At 41.8% G+C, this 17504-nt stretch overlaps 1 protein-coding gene across 9 annotated transcripts in view; it reads right to left on the bottom strand.

Annotated features, from left to right (window-relative positions):
- NLRP4 (NLR family pyrin domain containing 4) overlaps nucleotides 1-17504 on the bottom strand; it is a 42613-nt gene that overhangs the window by 4321 nt on the left and 20788 nt on the right. For 5 of the 9 annotated variants that reach the window (XM_077982001.1, XM_077981999.1, XM_077982000.1 and 2 more), the window contains 5 exons: nucleotides 16594-16755; nucleotides 15984-16151; nucleotides 10197-10364; nucleotides 6571-6741; nucleotides 447-617 (listed from right to left, as the gene is read on the bottom strand). In XM_077982001.1, the coding sequence (XP_077838127.1) occupies nucleotides 447-617; nucleotides 6571-6741; nucleotides 10197-10364; nucleotides 15984-16151; nucleotides 16594-16755 (840 nt within the window). Of the gene's footprint in view, nucleotides 1-410; nucleotides 618-6570; nucleotides 6742-10196; nucleotides 10365-15983; nucleotides 16152-16593; nucleotides 16756-17504 lie in introns of all 9 variants that reach the window. The other 4 variants (XM_077982005.1, XM_077982003.1, XM_077982004.1 and 1 more) reach the window with 2 other exon arrangements.

The raw sequence follows: 17504 nt of genomic DNA, 5'->3' as shown, positions 1-17504 counted from the left end.
CCATAAGCGTGAAATGATAAATTTGTTATCTAAGCCACTCAGTCCATAGTACTTTTTAAACCCTGGCAAACTGATACAGATGCCATGTCAACGAGCCCAGACCAACCAGTTAGATGACTGGCTCAGTTACACCTGTCATCCCCAAGGGGACAGCCAGCCCAGCCAGTCAACCTCCATACCATATAGCAAGGTCCCAAAGCAGCCAGTCCCTCAGTTAACCAGCTCCCTAAGCACACCTGGCTGAGGTCAGCGATGCCCAGACAAGCAGAGCCAGCAGCAATCTAACTGCTCATTGCCTTAAGCCCTCAAGTTTCACACTGGTTCATTAGGCAACCACGGCTAACTGCTATGTGGTCCTGTTGGAGTTTTCCTCTTTCTCTTTCTTCCCATCCACTCTCCATCTTTGCCACTCATGAAAATATAACCAGGAGTTTGGCAATACCCACCCAAGAACCTCTAAGCGGCAATTCGGATGCGTCAGAGCCCCACACAACAGCTTCACGCCCACGTCTCCGATTTCATTGCACCCAATTTGCAGAATCTTCAGGTTTTGATTGCTGATGAGAGCGGAGGCGAGGTCTTCACATCCGGCAACAGTGATAAAACATTTTACCAAACTGCAAAAGAGTAAGGGTACCATGCTTAAAGGCTATCACACCTCGGTCTAATATCAGGAAAAGAGACACCAAAGCATGACAGCCTTTGTCATTCATGTGGATAGGTACCGTCAGTCCTCCATATCCACAGATTCAACTACAGGCAGATTGAAATTATTCAAGAATTAAAACAATAACAACAATAAATAATACAAATGAAAAAACCAATAGAGTATAACAACTCTTCACACAGCATTTACGTTGTATTACCTACCCTGGTAACTTAGAGATGATTTACAGTATTATAGGAAGATGCCTATACATTACATGCAAACACTATGGGCCAGGCACGGTGGCTCACACCTGTAATCCCAGCACTTTGGGAGGCCGAGGCGGGCGGATCACCTGAGGTCAGAAGTTCGAGACCAGCCTGGCCAACATGGTGAAACCCCATCTCTACTAAAAAAAAAATTAATAATAATAATACAGAAAATTAGCTGAGCATGGTGGTGTGTGCCTGTAGTCCCAGCTACCCAGGAGTCTGAGGTGGGAGAATCACTTGAACTTGGAAGGCAGAGGTTGCAGTGAGCTGAGATGGCACCACTGGACTCCAGCCTGGGCAACTGGACTATCTCAAAACAAACACTATGCCATTTTACATAAGGACCTTGAGCATCTGCAGATTTTGGAATCCTCAGAGGAAATCTGTAGCCAACCTCCTGCAGATATGGAGGGACAACTGGAATTGCCTCAGCATCGTTCAATGAAGGTCTCTCCTCTCTCTGCACCAGTGATAAACTATTCCACGATGCAACATCTGAACACACGTGGATCAGTCTGTTTCTGAGATCTCTATTCTGTGTCTCTGGTCTATCTGCTTATCCCTGTGTGAATCTCATACTTTAATTTCTAAAACTTTAGAAAGTCTTGATACATTTAGAGCAAGGGCTCCTACATTATTTATTTTAATTTGAGCTGGAGTTTCACTCTTGTTGTCCAGGCTGGAATGCAACGGCATGATCTCGGCTCACTGCAACCTCTGCCTCCTGGGTTCAGGTGATTCTCCTGCCTCAGCCTCCTGAGTAACTGGGATTACAGGCGCCCACCACCATACCCAGCTAATTTTTTTTTTTTTTTTTTTTTTTTTAAGTAGAGATGGGGTTTCACCATGTTGGCCAGGCTGGTCTCAAACTCCTGACCTCAGGTGATCCACCCGCCTCAGCCTCCCAAAGTGCTGGGATTACAGGCATGAGTCACCGCACCCGGCCCTACTTTTTATATTTTAGGTGTTTCTTAGGTATTACTGGCCTCTTGCAAATTCCATACACACTGTAAAATTTACTTTTCAAGTTCAGTTCAATCCCCAAACAAAAATATGGCATTTTCACTGGGATTTCATGAAAGCAAATGAATTCAACTTAAGGAGAACTGACTTTTTAGATGTTGAATATTTCAATCTTTGAATATAACATTGTTTTATGCCATAATTTGTACACATTCTCTACAAAAGTCTCACATATATCACAGTAGCTATTTCTAGGTAATTTCTTTTTTATGTTACTGTAAATGGTACTTTAATTCTACTAGCTTATTACTTCTTGTTGATATATCGGTAACTGTTTTTGATATATTGTTTCAAGCAAGCTTGTTAGACTCTAATTCTGATAATTTAGCTATAGATTTTCTTGGATGTTTCTATGTACATTCAAATCATCTGCATAGACTTAGGTGTTTCTTCAAGGATTACAGGTTTAGTGTTTTTCTTACCCTGAAGCATTTGCTAAGATTTTCAGGACATTGTTAACTAGAAGTGATTATAGCCACATTCTTATCTTTTTCTTGATATTGAAGAGAAAGCTTTTCTATCATTAGACAAATGTTTGTTTTAGATTTTTTTGAACATATTCTTTAGATTATCAAGGAAGTTCCCAAATAATTTTTCAAGAGTTATATGTTTTAATTCAAACTTTTCTGCATTTTAGATCATGATTTTTATTTTTAACCGGTAAAGTGATTTACATTGATTTTTTTACTAATCTTTTTAATGTTAAAGCAACTTTACATTTTGGGGATAAGCCCAACTTAGTTATTATGTTTATTCTTTTAATACATTTATGGATTCTGCTTGCTAATATTCTGTTTAGTGCTTTTGCATTTCATGAACGACACTAGCCTTTAATTCTGCTTTCTTACAAAAATTGTAAGGATTATATTGCAACTGATAAAATTCTTATTGGTTTCTGGCATTAAGATATGCTAGTCACAAAAAAAGGTGGGGAGTTTCTTCTCTTCTGATCCTGAAAAAGTTGATTTCTAAGAGTGGAATTATTTATTCTTTGAAAATCTGGTAAGAATCACCAGTGAAAGCTTCTAAGCCTAAAATTTTCTACATAAAAAGATTTGATTGATACATTTTTCTCTTGAGTACATTTAAGTTATTTTAGAAGCTTATTGAGTCTTGAAAATACCTAAATTTTCAAGTTTATTGTGTAAAGTTGCTCATATTGAATCTTTTTAATATCGGTAGCATTTGTAGAAATGTTTCTTTGCCCATTCTTGGTATACACCTGCGCTGTTCAACGTGATAGCCAGCTACGTGTGACCACTGTGCACTTGGAATGTAGCTTGTCTGAATCTAGATGTGCCATAGTATAAAACAGTGAATCTTAAAGAGTTAATACAAAAAAAGTAAAATCTCATTAGTCATTTTTTGTACTGATTACATATTGAAGTGATATATGAATTACATATTGAAGTTTGATATATGGCTAAATAAACTATATTATTAAAATCAGTTTCAAATATTTACTTTCATTTTTAATATGACTACTTGAAAATTTAATATTACATGTGTGGCTTGCATTATATTCTATAGGACGGCATTAACAAAAATTGGTTTTGCAAAGCACCACCTTGCAGGTTTCTCATCTTTTCCATTGGGATTTTCGTTTAATTAGTTTCTGTCCTTATTTTTATTTCCTTCTATCCTTTAGGGGGTTTATTTTACCATGAAAAAAAAAAACCCTTAAGTTCATTATTCTTTAGATTCCTTTCAAAATATATACATGTACTATAGCTCCATCTGAGTTTGTTGCAAAGTATATTCTCTTTTCATTTCAACATACATTCTAATTTCCATTATGATTTCTCTCCTTGGACTCCTGGACTACATATGGGAAGTAATTATGTTCACCTCATAAAATTTAAAGTTCATTGAGTAGGAAGATAATTTAAAAATTAGCAGGAACCAAATAATGAATCAGATGATACTTTGTCTTAAATTCTATTTTGTCTGATTCATACAGTTTCATCAGCTTCCTTTGGTTTAATATTTGCAAGGTCTTTTTTTCTATCATTTTCATCATTTTATTGAGGTAAAATTTACATGAGATTAACTATATTTAAGTGAACAGTTCAGTGGCATTTACTACAGTTCACAATGTTGTACAACCACAAGCTTACGTTTTAATAAGTAACTTATAAACATTAGTTATGTTTTAACATGGTAATTTTTTTTAGCTGAGACATTTCATCTGTTTATATCTAATTACTAGTATATTTGAATTCAAATATATATCTTGTTTTATATTTTCTTATCTGTTCCTTCAATTTTTGTTTCCTCTTTTTTGGATTGGGTATTTTTAATCATTCTGTCTCCTCTTTTCTGCTAATTTGAGTATTCACTTTAATCTACCCCTTTATACTTTGTTATGGCGGTTGTATATGTTTTCTATTAAATCTTCAAGACTGTATTATTTTTATACACAAACCACATTTTGTTTAGATTTATCCAGACATCTACCACTTCCTTTGCTCTGTCTCTCTTCCATCTGGAACGATTAACTTCGTCTAAGAAACAGTCTTTAGAATTACTTTTAGGAAGGATCTGGTGGTAAGAAATTGGTATTTATTTGAAAAGGTGTTTTAACCTCATTCTTGATAGTTTTTGGTGGCTATAGAATTCTAGGTTGACAATCCACCCTCCCCTCTCCCCACCATATTGAATATCTCCCTGTACTGCCCTCTGGTTTCCACTGTTACTCTTCACCCAAGTCTGTCTATCCTTTCTCGTAGATCATTTCCGCCAGCTCCCAGCCCCTTGTTAAACCTTTCCAGGCCAACATCTTTATATCGGGTGTTCTGCAGTTTCTCCACTATTTATCCTGTTAAGCACTTATTTGGATGCTTGAATCTGAACTGGAATCTTTCATCAGTTACAGAAAAATTTTAGCCTTAAAATATTTTATCTTTCTGGGATTCCCAGTAAGTGTGTTAGAATGTCTTAATCATCTAAGTCTTATAAGCTAATTCTAATTTTACCTATTTTTCTGTTTGCATGCTGCTTTCTAGGTAATTATAACCTATCTTCTATTTTACTATTTTTTCTTTATGTTTAATCTACTATTCACCCCATATATTGTTATTATATTTATAATTTCTAGTCATACTATTTGCTCATTTAATCTCCTTTTTCCCTAAGATTCAAACTTGTTATATTTCTGTAAACATAGTAAGTATAATTGCTTTATAGATAATTAGATAAAGTTTGGTAGGTGTTTGTATTTTGACTTGTCCTTGGCTCAATGTGCTTTATCTCCTTGTGGTTTGGGTTATTTTAACTGTGTGGTATTTACTGACCTTAAAAATTCCTTTTAGGAATAAGCCAAGGTCAAGGATCATGTCATCCTATTACCTACCTCCAGAGATGATTTGCTCTTGTTTCTTTCAGGTGTCTGGTTCAGTACTAGTTTAAGGTTATGTTGTGTTTTTTTTAAATATGTCTTAAGGATTTTTGGAAAGCCTTAAGTGCTATCTACTTAGCCTGCTACTTTAGAATATTTCTGTTTAGGCTGGGTGCACCTGTAATCCCAGCACTTTGGGAGGCTGAGGCGGATGGATCACGAGGTCAGGATATCTAGACTATCCTGGCTAACACGGTGAAACCCTGTCTCTACTAAAAATACAAAAAAATTAGCTGGGTGTGGTGGCAGACACCTGTAGTCCGGCTACTCGGGAGGCTGAGGCAGGAGAATGGCGTGAACCCTGGAGGCGGAGCTTGCAGTGAGCCAAGATCGCGCCACTGCACTCCAGCCTGGGTGACAGAGTAAGACTCTGTCTCAAAAAAAAAAAAAAAAAAAAGAATATTTCTGTTTAGCTTCTAGATGCTTTTAAATTTTTTCTTAATATTGTATCTTACATTTTTGGTGTCTTTCAGTGTCAATGATTGGCCCAGATAGCCTAACACACCATCGGGAGAGAATGAATGCATTTTGTGTTTTTGGTATGTTATTTAACATACTCTTCAAGTGAGGAATACAAAATTCTAAACTCTGATTTCCTAATGGATTAGGTAAAAATCATGCTGCCAAATTTCACAAGTCTGTATTTTTTAGGGAAAGAGCGTAACATATTATCCTAACTGGTAACTCTAAAACACTGCCACCACCGCTACAGAGATTACCCAGATATTTCTCTATGTGATGACATGAAATTAAGTCTTTGCACTATCTCCTTTTTGCTGATCTCATGCTACCCTCTCCTCTGTCTTCTTCTAAAGCATTCTGTTACACACATTAATTCTCAAGTGTATTTTTGGATCTCCCGCCTTCACATTTTACCCTTCTACCTGGAATTTTGGCTTTATTTTTGCACCTGATGAAATTGTATTCATCTTGTAGAACACGCACCAAATATCGTCTTAGCCATGAAATTGCCCCTCAGGTCCCAGACCTAATTCTGGCTCTCTCAGGCCTCTGCAGAACTATTTACAACATATTAAATCTGTGACACAGAAGTCAGGGTGCAGATTTGTTTACATGAACGTCTCTACAAGAATCTGAGGCAACCAGTTTTTAAACCTTCACATTCCCAGGCACAGACACTATGGCCTTCCTCAGTTCCAGGTGCCCTACTTTCAGAAGCGCATGCCCTTGAAAAGACGTCCTGGTCTTCCAAGAAACGGCAAAAAACCTACCACAGCGAATCCAGGCGGCAGTCTGGGCGTTTCAAGGCCTCGCAGAGGGTTTTCAGTCCTTCGTCCTTCAGGACATTGGCGCCGAGGTCTAGATAGCGCACGCTCTTGTTATGCAGAAGCATTTCAGAGATGTATTCACAGCACTGCTCACCGAGGTGGCAGTAAGCCAGCCTACGGGGACAAAAACCACAAGGAGAAAAAAAGGAGAGTGAAGAGGGATGTGTCGTCTCAGGGAGCTTTGCTTAATCTCATATTCAGGGTAGTATTTCTATAATCCCACAAACTCCCCGACTGAGATGAAGTTCTGGATTATCTGAAAACACCCTGTCTCATTTCTTCTTTTCTTTGAGACGGAGTTTTGCTCTCGTCACCCAGACTGGAGTGCAACAGCGCGATCTCAGCTCACTGCGACCTCCACCTCCCGGGTTCAAGTGATTCAGCGCGATCTCAGCTCTCATCACCCAGACTGGAGTGCAACAGCGCGATCTCAGCTCTCATCACCCAGACTGGAGTGCAACAGCGCGATCTCAGCTCTCATCACCCAGACTGGAGTGCAATGGCGCGATCTCAGCTCACTGCGACCTCCACCTCCCGGGTTCAAGTGATTCTCCTGCCTTAGCCTTCCAAGCAGCTGAGATTACAGGCACCCAAAACCATATCTGGCTAATTTTTGTATTTTTAGTAGAGATGGGGTTTCACCATGTTGGTCAGGCTGGTCTCGAACTCCTGACCTCAGGTGATCTGCCCACCTTGGCCTCCCAAAGTGCTGGGATTATGAGGCATGAGCTACCACGTCTGACCCTCTCCTTTCTTCTTACTTGCCTGATAGAAGAATCAAAGTAAGAGGTTAACACAGAAGGAAAAAGTATCGTGTAATATGGCATAGCTAATACTCTAATAGGGCTTTAATTTTGGTTCTAATTCTCCATCTGATGATGTCCTTAGACAAGACATGCGCCTTCTGAGACTGTTGCCTCATGGACTGGTAAAGTGCATTGATTACCTCGTGTGTAGTATCCTCAACTTTTTCAATTTCATTATTCTCTAAAATAGTAATAGGTTCAAAACTTTTTTTTTTTTTTTCCTCAAGACAGGGTCTGGCTCTGTCACCTAGGCTGGAGTGCAGTGGCATGATCACAGCTCATTGCAGCCTCTACCTCCCAGGCTCAAGGGATCCTCCCACCTCAGTACCTCAGTCTACTGAGTAGCTGAAACTGCAGGTGTGTGCCACCACACCAAGCAATTTTTAAATTTTTTTTGTCAGGATAGGGTTTCGTCATGTTGCCCAGGCTGGTCTTGAACTCCTGCGCTCAAACGATTCACCTGCCTTGGCGTCCCAAAGTGTTAGGAATATAGGTGGGAGCCTCCACTCCCAGCCAGTTTATGAATTTTTTTTTTTTTTAAGGATCCATGTTCGCTTTGAAAAAAAGTGTGGAGTAGAAAAAAACAAAAAAGCAGAGGGTGAAAGCTAGTGATGAATGAACCACACATGGCCTACAGATATTTAAGTTTTCTGGCACTTTCGTGTTTAACAAAATCAACTGGCAATCTATAACCATCATTGACATTTTATATGAAATCTAGATTTCAACCTCTGTTGAAAACTGGGCTATCTGGCAATAAGGAGTCACATTCCTACGTGGAAATCCAACAGGCTAGGACAGAACGGGCAGCTGCTTCCTGTCGATAGACACAAGATCTGCATTTCCACACAGGCCTCACCCAGCTTGCTTCTTTCATGGATCTCAATTTTCTGGCATATCCAGGCATTTGTGGGCTTTTGTTGTTGTTGTTTCCTTTGAGACAGAGTCTTGCTCTGTCTCCCAGGCTGGAGTGCGGTGGTGCGATCTTGGCTCACTGCAACCTCTGCCGCCCAGGTTCAAGCGATTCTCCTGCCTCAGCTTCCCTCGAGAGTAGCTGGGATTATGCACCCCCAAGCCCAGCTGATTTTTGTATTTTGTATTTTTACTAGAGACGGGGTTTTACCAACTCTGGGAGTCTACCAACTTCCATCCGGGTTCCCCTTCATAAACTGCATCCTGAAATCTCTCCCCAGGTAGTAACCAAGGACAAATACAGGACTCACGTGTTTGTCCCTCATCGCTCAGGAGTCACTGTCCTTCATTGCCTGATGTCTGAGGTCTTAAACAGTTGCTTTATTTAGTTGGTTATTTTTGGTTGTTTTGGGTGGGAGGTTAAGTCCTGTCCCCATCCCTCTATTTTAGCTTGAGGTGTAAATCCTCTCATTTTCTTGACATTTTCAGAACACTCTCACTTTCACGTTGTTCATATTTCAAAATGCCCAAAAGTATAAAGAGGGAAAAATCTCCATCCTCCCCTATCTCCCAGCTTCCCAGTTCTATTTCTCACAGGCAGCCTGTATTATACTATTTCTTCCAATGATATTTGCATATTAAAAAATAGACACACGCAAGACCAGCCTGACCAGTATGGAGAAATCCCATCTCTCCTAAAAATACAAAATTAGCCAGGCGTGGTGGCACATGCCTATAATCCCAGCTACTTGGGAGGCTGAGGCAGGGGAATTGCTTGAATCCGGGAGGCAGAGGTTGCGATGAGCCGAGATCACTCCACTGCACTCCAGCCTGGGCAACAAGAGCAAAACTTCACCTCAAAAAAAAAAAAAAGGTTGGGCGCGGTGGCTCACGCCTGTAATCCCAGTACTTTGGGAGGCCAAGACGGGCAGAGCACAAGGTCAGGAGATCGAGACCATCCTGGCTAACACGGTGAACATTGAGAACACTGCCTAACATCGAGACCATCCTGGCTAACATGGCTAACACCCCATCTCTACTAAAAATACAGAAAATTAGCCAGGCATGGTGGCGGGCGCCTGTAGTCCCAGCTACTTGGGAGGCTGAGGCAGGAGAATGGCGTGAACCCGGGAAGCGGAGCTTGCAGTGAGCCGAGATCCAGCCACTGCACTCCAGCCTGGGGGACAGAGCGAGACTCTGTCTCAAAAAAAAAAAAAAAAAGACACAAATGCATATATATTCTTCTGTCTTCCCCTCCTTTTTTTTTTTTTTATAAGTATCGCCTAAAGATATTAGAATTCCATTAATCAGTAAATCAACTGGCCTTTACCACTTACTCATCTGTCTTCCTTCTGTGTTTTACATACCCTAAAACTGGCTTGAATAGTCTCTTCTCATCCAATTACTGCAAGAACATCACATGTAGTACTAACTGGGGTCAACAGGCCCACAGACATTTTGCTCTGCTACGGTCCCAAGTACCTACCGAGTCCACCCTACGTGCCCGAAGTAACCGTTATCAACACAGGAAGTACCACGTGTGTTGCGGATGCATTAATCCAACCTCCTCACAGCGTTGAAATGTAGTACGTGTTCTGTCTAGACAATCTCAATTGATAACCGTAAGACCTCTAAGACAGGATCTCTCCCCTCCATTCAAAGTTAAATATTCTGCTCAAGAAGACAGTTCCTACGTGTTAAATCCTGAAATAGAACTCAAGTCTTTTCTGATTCTTAAGCACGAGCTTTTAAACCTCTGCTATGTGGCCTCCATCAATGAGCAGATTGTTGTCAATAGGCCCAGGTTTGGACTGTCGCCACGGCCCCCCGCATCCCCCAACATCCACTTACATCAGGTATACCAGGACCGTGTCTGGGTTGCACAGAGCTTCACACAGAAGAGGCAAGCCTGCGTCTAAGTCGTTGCAGGATACATTCAGATACGTCAGCTTCTTGTTGTTGGTTAGAAGGCAGGCAAGGACTTCACAATCGATGGGTGAAAGGAAACAATCTACCAGCCTGCAGGAAAGGGAAAATGTCACATTCTGTTGGTTTCTTTTTTTTTTTTTTTTGAGACGGAGTCTCGCTCTGTCGCCCAGGCTGGAGTGCAGTGGCGCGATCTCGGCTCACTGCAAGCTCCGCCTCCTGGGTTTACGCCATTCTCCTGCCTCAGCCTCCTGAGCAGCTGGGACTACAGGCGCCCACAACCGCGCCCGGCTAATTTTTTGTATTTTTAGTAGAGACGGGGTTTCACCGTGGTCTCGATCTCCTGACCTTGTGATCCGCCCACCTCGGCCTCCCAAAGTGCTGGGATTACAGGCGTGAGCCACCGCGCCCGGCTATTCTGTTGGTTTCTAGTTCCCGGACTCATTCCTCTTGCTAATCCTATAGGAGTCGGGAAGCCCACATTTGCCATCCTTGAGAGACTCACTGCCTCCCAACCCCTTTCTTGATCCCTGTCAACCCGGTCTCTGGGGTAAAGAGACAGCCAACCTGAGATGCACCGTTTCAGTTATACACATGCATGGCTTACAGTCTCTGGAGAACAGAGACAGCCAACCTGAGATGCACCGTTTCAGTTATACACATGCTTGGCTTACAGTCTCTGGGGTACAGAGACAGCCAACCTGAGATGCACCATCTCAGTTATATGCGTGCTTGGCTTACGGTCTCTGGGCTACAGAGATGGCCAACCTGAGATGCACCATCTCAGTTATACGCATGCTTGGCTTAGCCTCCCCCAGTAACTTATCTCACTGCACTTGGAGAAAATCCCAAAATATACAACACGATCCACGAGGGTCCTACCCATTCCCAAGCCCCCGTGTCCCAGTCACCCTGGTTCTTTTCAGTTGCTTGACAACACCAGTTTCATTCTCTAAGGTATTATTCATGTTTGATCCTCCCCAAACTCATCTTTAGCGGATCCTTTACCGAACTTGGGCTATTTTGCATGTGTGCACCCCAAGTGGAATGCTCTTTTTCTGGCCTGCGGTTAGACACATCCTTATTATTCAGGTCTTTGCTCAAGTAATATCTCCTCAAAGAATATGGAAGAAGCTTTGAACCTGAGTCCCATAGGACTCCTTTTTTGGGGGCTTGAGTTGATTTGTGTTGCCAGTAGTTGTGGTTTCCTATTACCTCAACCACACTCCTTACCTCTGGCTGCCACAAAAAATAAACTAAACTCAGAGACAACAGCATAAAGATGAAAGCCATCGTGGGAGTTGTCAAGAAACAAACGTGGAATTGGCAAGTCACCGAGTCCACGGCTCCTCACGCCTCTGCAGGAGGGCTCTGTGGCCATGCGTGCTTTTAACGTTGTTCCTAGCTTTAAGATATAGGTTGGTGTGGCCGGGTGCGGTGGCTCAAGCCTGTAATCCCAGCACTTTGGGAGGCCAAGAAGGGCGGATCACGAGGTCAAGAGATCGAGACCATCCTGGACAGCATGGTGAAACCCCATCTCTACTAAAAATATGAAAATTAGACGGGCGTAGTGGCAGGCGCCTGTGGTCCCAGCTACTCAGGAAGCTGAGGCAGGAGAATTGCTTGAACCGGGAGGCTGAGGTTGCAGTGAACAGAGAGCACACCGCTGCACTTCAGCCTGGGTGCAGACAGAGCGAGACTCCCTCTAAAAAACAAAACAAACAAAAAACAACAACTCTCTCTCTGTATATATATACATACACACATATATATGTGTATACACATATATGTATATACATATGTACACACATATATACACGCACATGTATATACATATATACACGCATATACATACACATATATATGTATATACATATATACACGCATATATATACACATACGTGTGTGTGTGTGTGTGTGTGTGTGTGTATATGTTGGTACAAAAGTAATTTGCCATTAATGGCAGAAACTGCAATTACCTTTGCACCAACCTAATATTATTTTCAAGGAGTGAAAAAAATACAATGTGGCCTACTTCGCACTATTCACAAAAATTTACTCAAAATGGATCATACAGACTTCAATATAAGAGGCAAAACAAAACTTTTAAAAGGAAACAAAGGGCCAGGCACAGTGGCTCACACCTGTAATCCTATCACTCTGGAAGGCCAAGAGAGTCGGATCACCTAAGGTCAGGGGTTTGAGACCAGCCTGGCCAACATAGTGAAACCTCATCTCTACTAAAAAAAAAAAAGATACAAAAATTAGTCGGGCATGGTGGTGCACACCTGTAATCCCAGCTACTCGGGAGGCTGAGGTAGAAGAATCACTTGAACCCAGGAGGTGAAGGTTGCAGTAAACTGAGATTGCACCACTGCACTCCAGCCTGGGCAACAGAGTGAGACTCATCTCAAATTTGGGGAGAAAAAGAAAAGAAAAAGTTAATCTTAATGAACTTCGGTTAGGCAATGGTTTTGTAGCAATTACACCAAAAGCACAAGAGACAAAATAAAAAAATAAAGTGTACTCAGATTAGAAGATTTTGTGCTTCAAAAGGACACCATTAAGAAAGTGAAAAGAAAACTCACAGAATGGCAGAAAATATTCACAAAGCATGTCTCATATATAACTTGTAATCAGAAAATATAAAGAACCCAATTAAAAATGTGCAAAGGTGTTGCCAACAACCATATGAAAAATGCTCATTAATCATTAGAAAAGTGCAAATCAAAGCCACAAGGAGACACCATCTCACACAAGTCAGAATGGCTATTATTAAAAAGTCAAGAAATAATATATGCTGGTGAGGTTGCAGAGAAAAGTGTACACTTATACATTTTTGTAGGAATGTAAATTAGTTCAGCCATGATGGAAAGCTGTTTGGCCATTTCTGGAAGAACTTCAAATACAGCTACCATCAAGCCAGCAATCCCATTATTGGGTATACACCCAAAGGAACATAAATCATTCTGTTATAAAGACATATGCACCTGTATGCTCATCACAGCACTATTCACCTAAATACCCATCAACAGTGGGCTAGATAAAGAAAATGTGGTACATATACACTACAGAATACTATGCAGCCATTAAAAAGAGTAAGAGAAAATCCTTTGTAGCAACATGGATGGAGTTGGAGGCCATTATCCTTAGCAAATTAATGCAGGAACAGAAATCCAAATATCACATGTTCTCACTTATAAGTGGAAGCTAAACACCAAGTACATATAGACATGAAGAAGAAAACAACAGACACCAGGGCCTGCTTGAGAGCCGAGGGTGGGAAGAAGGTGAGGAAGAAAAAACTACCTAACTGGTACTATGCTTATTAACGGGTGATGAAATAATTTGTATACCAAACCTCCATGACATGCAATTTACTTATATAATAAACCCGTACCTGTACCCCTGAATGTAAGATAAAAGTTTTTAAAACGTGTGAAGGACTTGAAAATACATTTCTCCAAAGAAGATACAGAAATAATCAAAACGCACAGGAAAAGATGCTCAACATCATTAGTCATCCAGGAAAAGCAAATCAAAACCACAATGAGATGCTCCTTCACACCCACTAGGATGAGTATAATAAAAAAAAGTAAATATAAGTAATAATTTTTAAAATGTAAGTAAATAAGTAAAAAATAAGCAAAGATGTGGAGAAAACAGAACTCTCAGACATTGCTGGGGGGAATACAGAATTGTGCAGTCACTGAGGAAAATATAACCTGGTGGTTCCTCCAAAAGTTAAATATGGAATTACTATATAACCTAGCAATTCTACTCCTGGTTACAAGCCCAAAAGAAGTGAAAGCAGGTGTTCAAACATGAGTGTTCATAGAGCTCTATTCAGAATAGCTAAAAGGTGGTAACAACCGAAGTGTTCATCACTAGATGAACACTAGAAGAACAAAATGGGGAATATCTATACAGTGGAATACTATTTAGCCAAGAAAAGGAATGAAGTACTGACACATGGTACAATTTGGATAAACCTTGAAAACATTCTGCTAAGTGAAAGTAAGCCATTCGCAAAAGACCACATGTGATTCAACTTATATGAGATGCCTAGGATAGGAAAATCCAATAGGACTGAAAGTTTATTAGTAATTCCCAGGGACCAGAGAGATAAGGGCATGAGGAGCGAATGCTAACGGGTATGGGGTTTCTTTCTGAGATAATGAAAACATTCTAAAAATCAGACAGTCATGATGGTTGTACATCCTCATGAATATATATGAAGATCACTAAACTGTATAAAGTGTACAATTATACTTTAAAAGCATAAAGTATACAATTATACTTTAAAAGCACATTTTCAAGTATAAAGCATATAAAGTGCATACTTTAAAAGTATGTTCTGGGGTATGTGGATATCACAATAAAGCTGTTATTTTTTTGTAAAAAAAAAAAAAAGGGGGGGTTTGGGTCTTTTTGTATTTGGTTGATGCAAGCTCAGAAAAATGGCCGACAAAGACTAGTATAGAGAGGTATTTGAATGTGTGAGTACCAACGAAGATAAGTAGAGGGTAAGTATCTAGAGGAAACCCTTATTTAATTGCAAAAAAAAAAAAATGCTTGAATTAAAACATACATACTGGCAAGCACACACAATGGTTAAGTGCCAGCCAATGGACTGTCATGAATTTAAGGCACTTGAGTTACCAGCATGTCAAGAAACAGAGCGGGTTCATCATCTCCTGTATCCCTTTCCAGTCACGATCTTAACAAAGGTAACTGCTGTCAGATATGGTTCGGCTGTGTCCCCACCCAACTCTCATGTCCAACTGTAATCCCAGTGTTGGAGGAGGGGTCTGGGGGGGGTGATGGAATCATGGGGATGGTTTCTAGCGGTTTAGCACCATCCCCTAGTGTTGTTCCTGTGCAAGTCCTCACGCAAGCTGGTTGTTTGAAAGTGTGTAGTGCTTCTCCCTTTTCTCTCTTCGTCCTGCTCCCCGACGTAAGACATGCCTGCTTTCCCTTTGCCTTCTGCCACAATTGCAAGTTTCCTGAGGCCTCCCCAGAAGCAGAAACCTGTACATCCTGCAGAACCATAAGCCAATTACACTTCTTTTCTTTATAAATTACCCAGTCTCAGGTATGTCTTTATGGCAGCACGAGAACGGAGGAATACACTGCCCGAACCTCCAACACCAGAGCCTTGCCCATCTTTGAACTTTACAGGAGTAAAGCCAGAGCCTTGCCCATCTTTGAACTTCACAGGCATAAAGCCATAGGATGTACTCTTGGGTCTGGCTCATTGCCATCAACAATGTCTGAGATTCATCCCAGTTTTTGCATACGGCCAGGAGTATTCATTCTCATGGAACAGGAGCATGTAACCACAGGTTTCTCATCCAACTTACTGTCAGTGGTATTTCTACTTCTCAGAGATTATGAACACCTGCTGGGAATGCTTTGGTGCCTGTCTTTCAGCAAACTGAGACAGTCCCTCTGTCCACCTCCAGGTGGAATTACTGGGTTACACAATCTGCCAGAATCCATGAAGGCTAAAGACAAACACAGTTTTCCGAAATGACTGCATCGATTGAGAAACTTTAACCTCCCTCCTTCAAGTTCTCAGGAAACTAAGTTTGCACACAAATCCTGGAAGGAAAAGGTGGATGTGTTAAAACTATGCAGCTCCTCCCTGCAAAGAGAAATGCATAGTCTTCTCTGAAATCCCATCAGTGGTCTCAATAAATGCAGACTTACGCTAGCTCTTTTACGTTGCCCGCCGGGTAGTTCAAGGCATCACAGAGGGACCTGACGTCATCACGAGAGAGTTTCGTGAGGGTGAAGCTCAGGTATTTCAAGTCTGGCTGATAAAAGAGCACCTCAAAGAGCTGACCACTCGGACCAGAAAAGGAAACATTATTTATTCTGCAAAAACAAAGAAAACTTTGGATGAGTCTCATCTAATGGGAGCACAGCCTGCACACCTATGTTTGTCTCTTATCATCCGTAATGAACTCATTCTCTGATTTCGCAGCCCAGTGACACAGCTCAGTGGTTCTCAACTTGAGAGATTTTGGCCCCACAAGGGACAGCTGGCAGTGTCTGGACACTATTTCGGTTATCTGGACAAGGGGAAGCTATTAGCATTTGGAGGGTAGAGACCCGGGATGCATCTTAATACACTACAATGCACCGAACAGCCCTATGATGAAGAATGAGCTGCAATGAGATGTCCAGAAGTGCTGAGGTTGAGAAACGGCTCTGGGTGTTAATTCTCTGCTTGTGCAGTTAGCCTCGACTGAAAGCTAGAGGTGAGATGAACGTCATCTCCGTGACATACTCGAGTCAAGGTCGATTCTCCACTTACCCGAGCCTCTGAAGGCGACAGCTGGGATGCCTCAGCTGGTTACACCAGGTCACAAAGGTCGACTCGCTGAGGGTGCTGTCCTGTACCTGGAGCTCTGTGAGGTGCCCGCTGGTAGTGAGCACAGAGCAGATGTGATGCCAACAGACAAGGCTGTAATCCGACCTGCAGTCAAGAAAGGACGAGCTTTCCACGGGCAGGCGGTCAACATAAGCCACTTGAAACACATACACGCACTACTCTGTCTTCTCAAACAGAAGACGTCTGAGGCAGAGCCTCCTTCAGTCAGAAGATCCTTCAGGAAAGCTCACCTTATGTTAGTGGTTCTCAACCTGGGGTGACTTTTCCCCCCAGGGGACATTTGGGGATGTCCAGAGGCCTTTTGGGGTGTTATAGCTTGAGGGAGGGGTGCTTCTGGCGTCTACTGAGTAGAGACCAGGGATGTTTCTAAATATCCTACAATGCACAGGAGAGCCCCCCACTGTAACAGGAGAGCCAGCCCCCAAAACATCACCAGTGCCAAGGTTGAGAAACCCTATCTTATATCCAAAACAGGTTTTGTTTTGTTTTGTTTTGAGATGGAGTTTCACTGGTTGCCCAGGCTGGAGTGCAATGGTGCAATCTCGGTTCACTGCACCCTCCACCTCCCAGGTTCAAGCGATTCTCCTGCTTCAGCCTCCTGAGTAGCTGGGATTACAAGTGTGTGCTACCATGCCTGGCTAATTTTTGTATTTTTAGCAGAGGCAGGGTTTCTCCATGTTGGCCAGGCTGGTCTCAAACTCCTAACCTCAAGTGATCCGCCTGCCTCAGCCTCCTGAAGTACTGGGTTTCTGGGAACCCGCTACCATGCCCGGCTAATTTTAGTATTTTTAGTAGAGACGGGGTTTCGCCATGTTGGCCAGGCTGGTTTATAA

Source organism: Macaca mulatta, chromosome 19 (assembly GCF_049350105.2).
Source record: "Macaca mulatta isolate MMU2019108-1 chromosome 19, T2T-MMU8v2.0, whole genome shotgun sequence".
Classification (NCBI taxonomy): domain Eukaryota; kingdom Metazoa; phylum Chordata; class Mammalia; order Primates; family Cercopithecidae; genus Macaca; species Macaca mulatta.
This window is presented reverse-complemented; position numbering and strand designations above follow the sequence as displayed.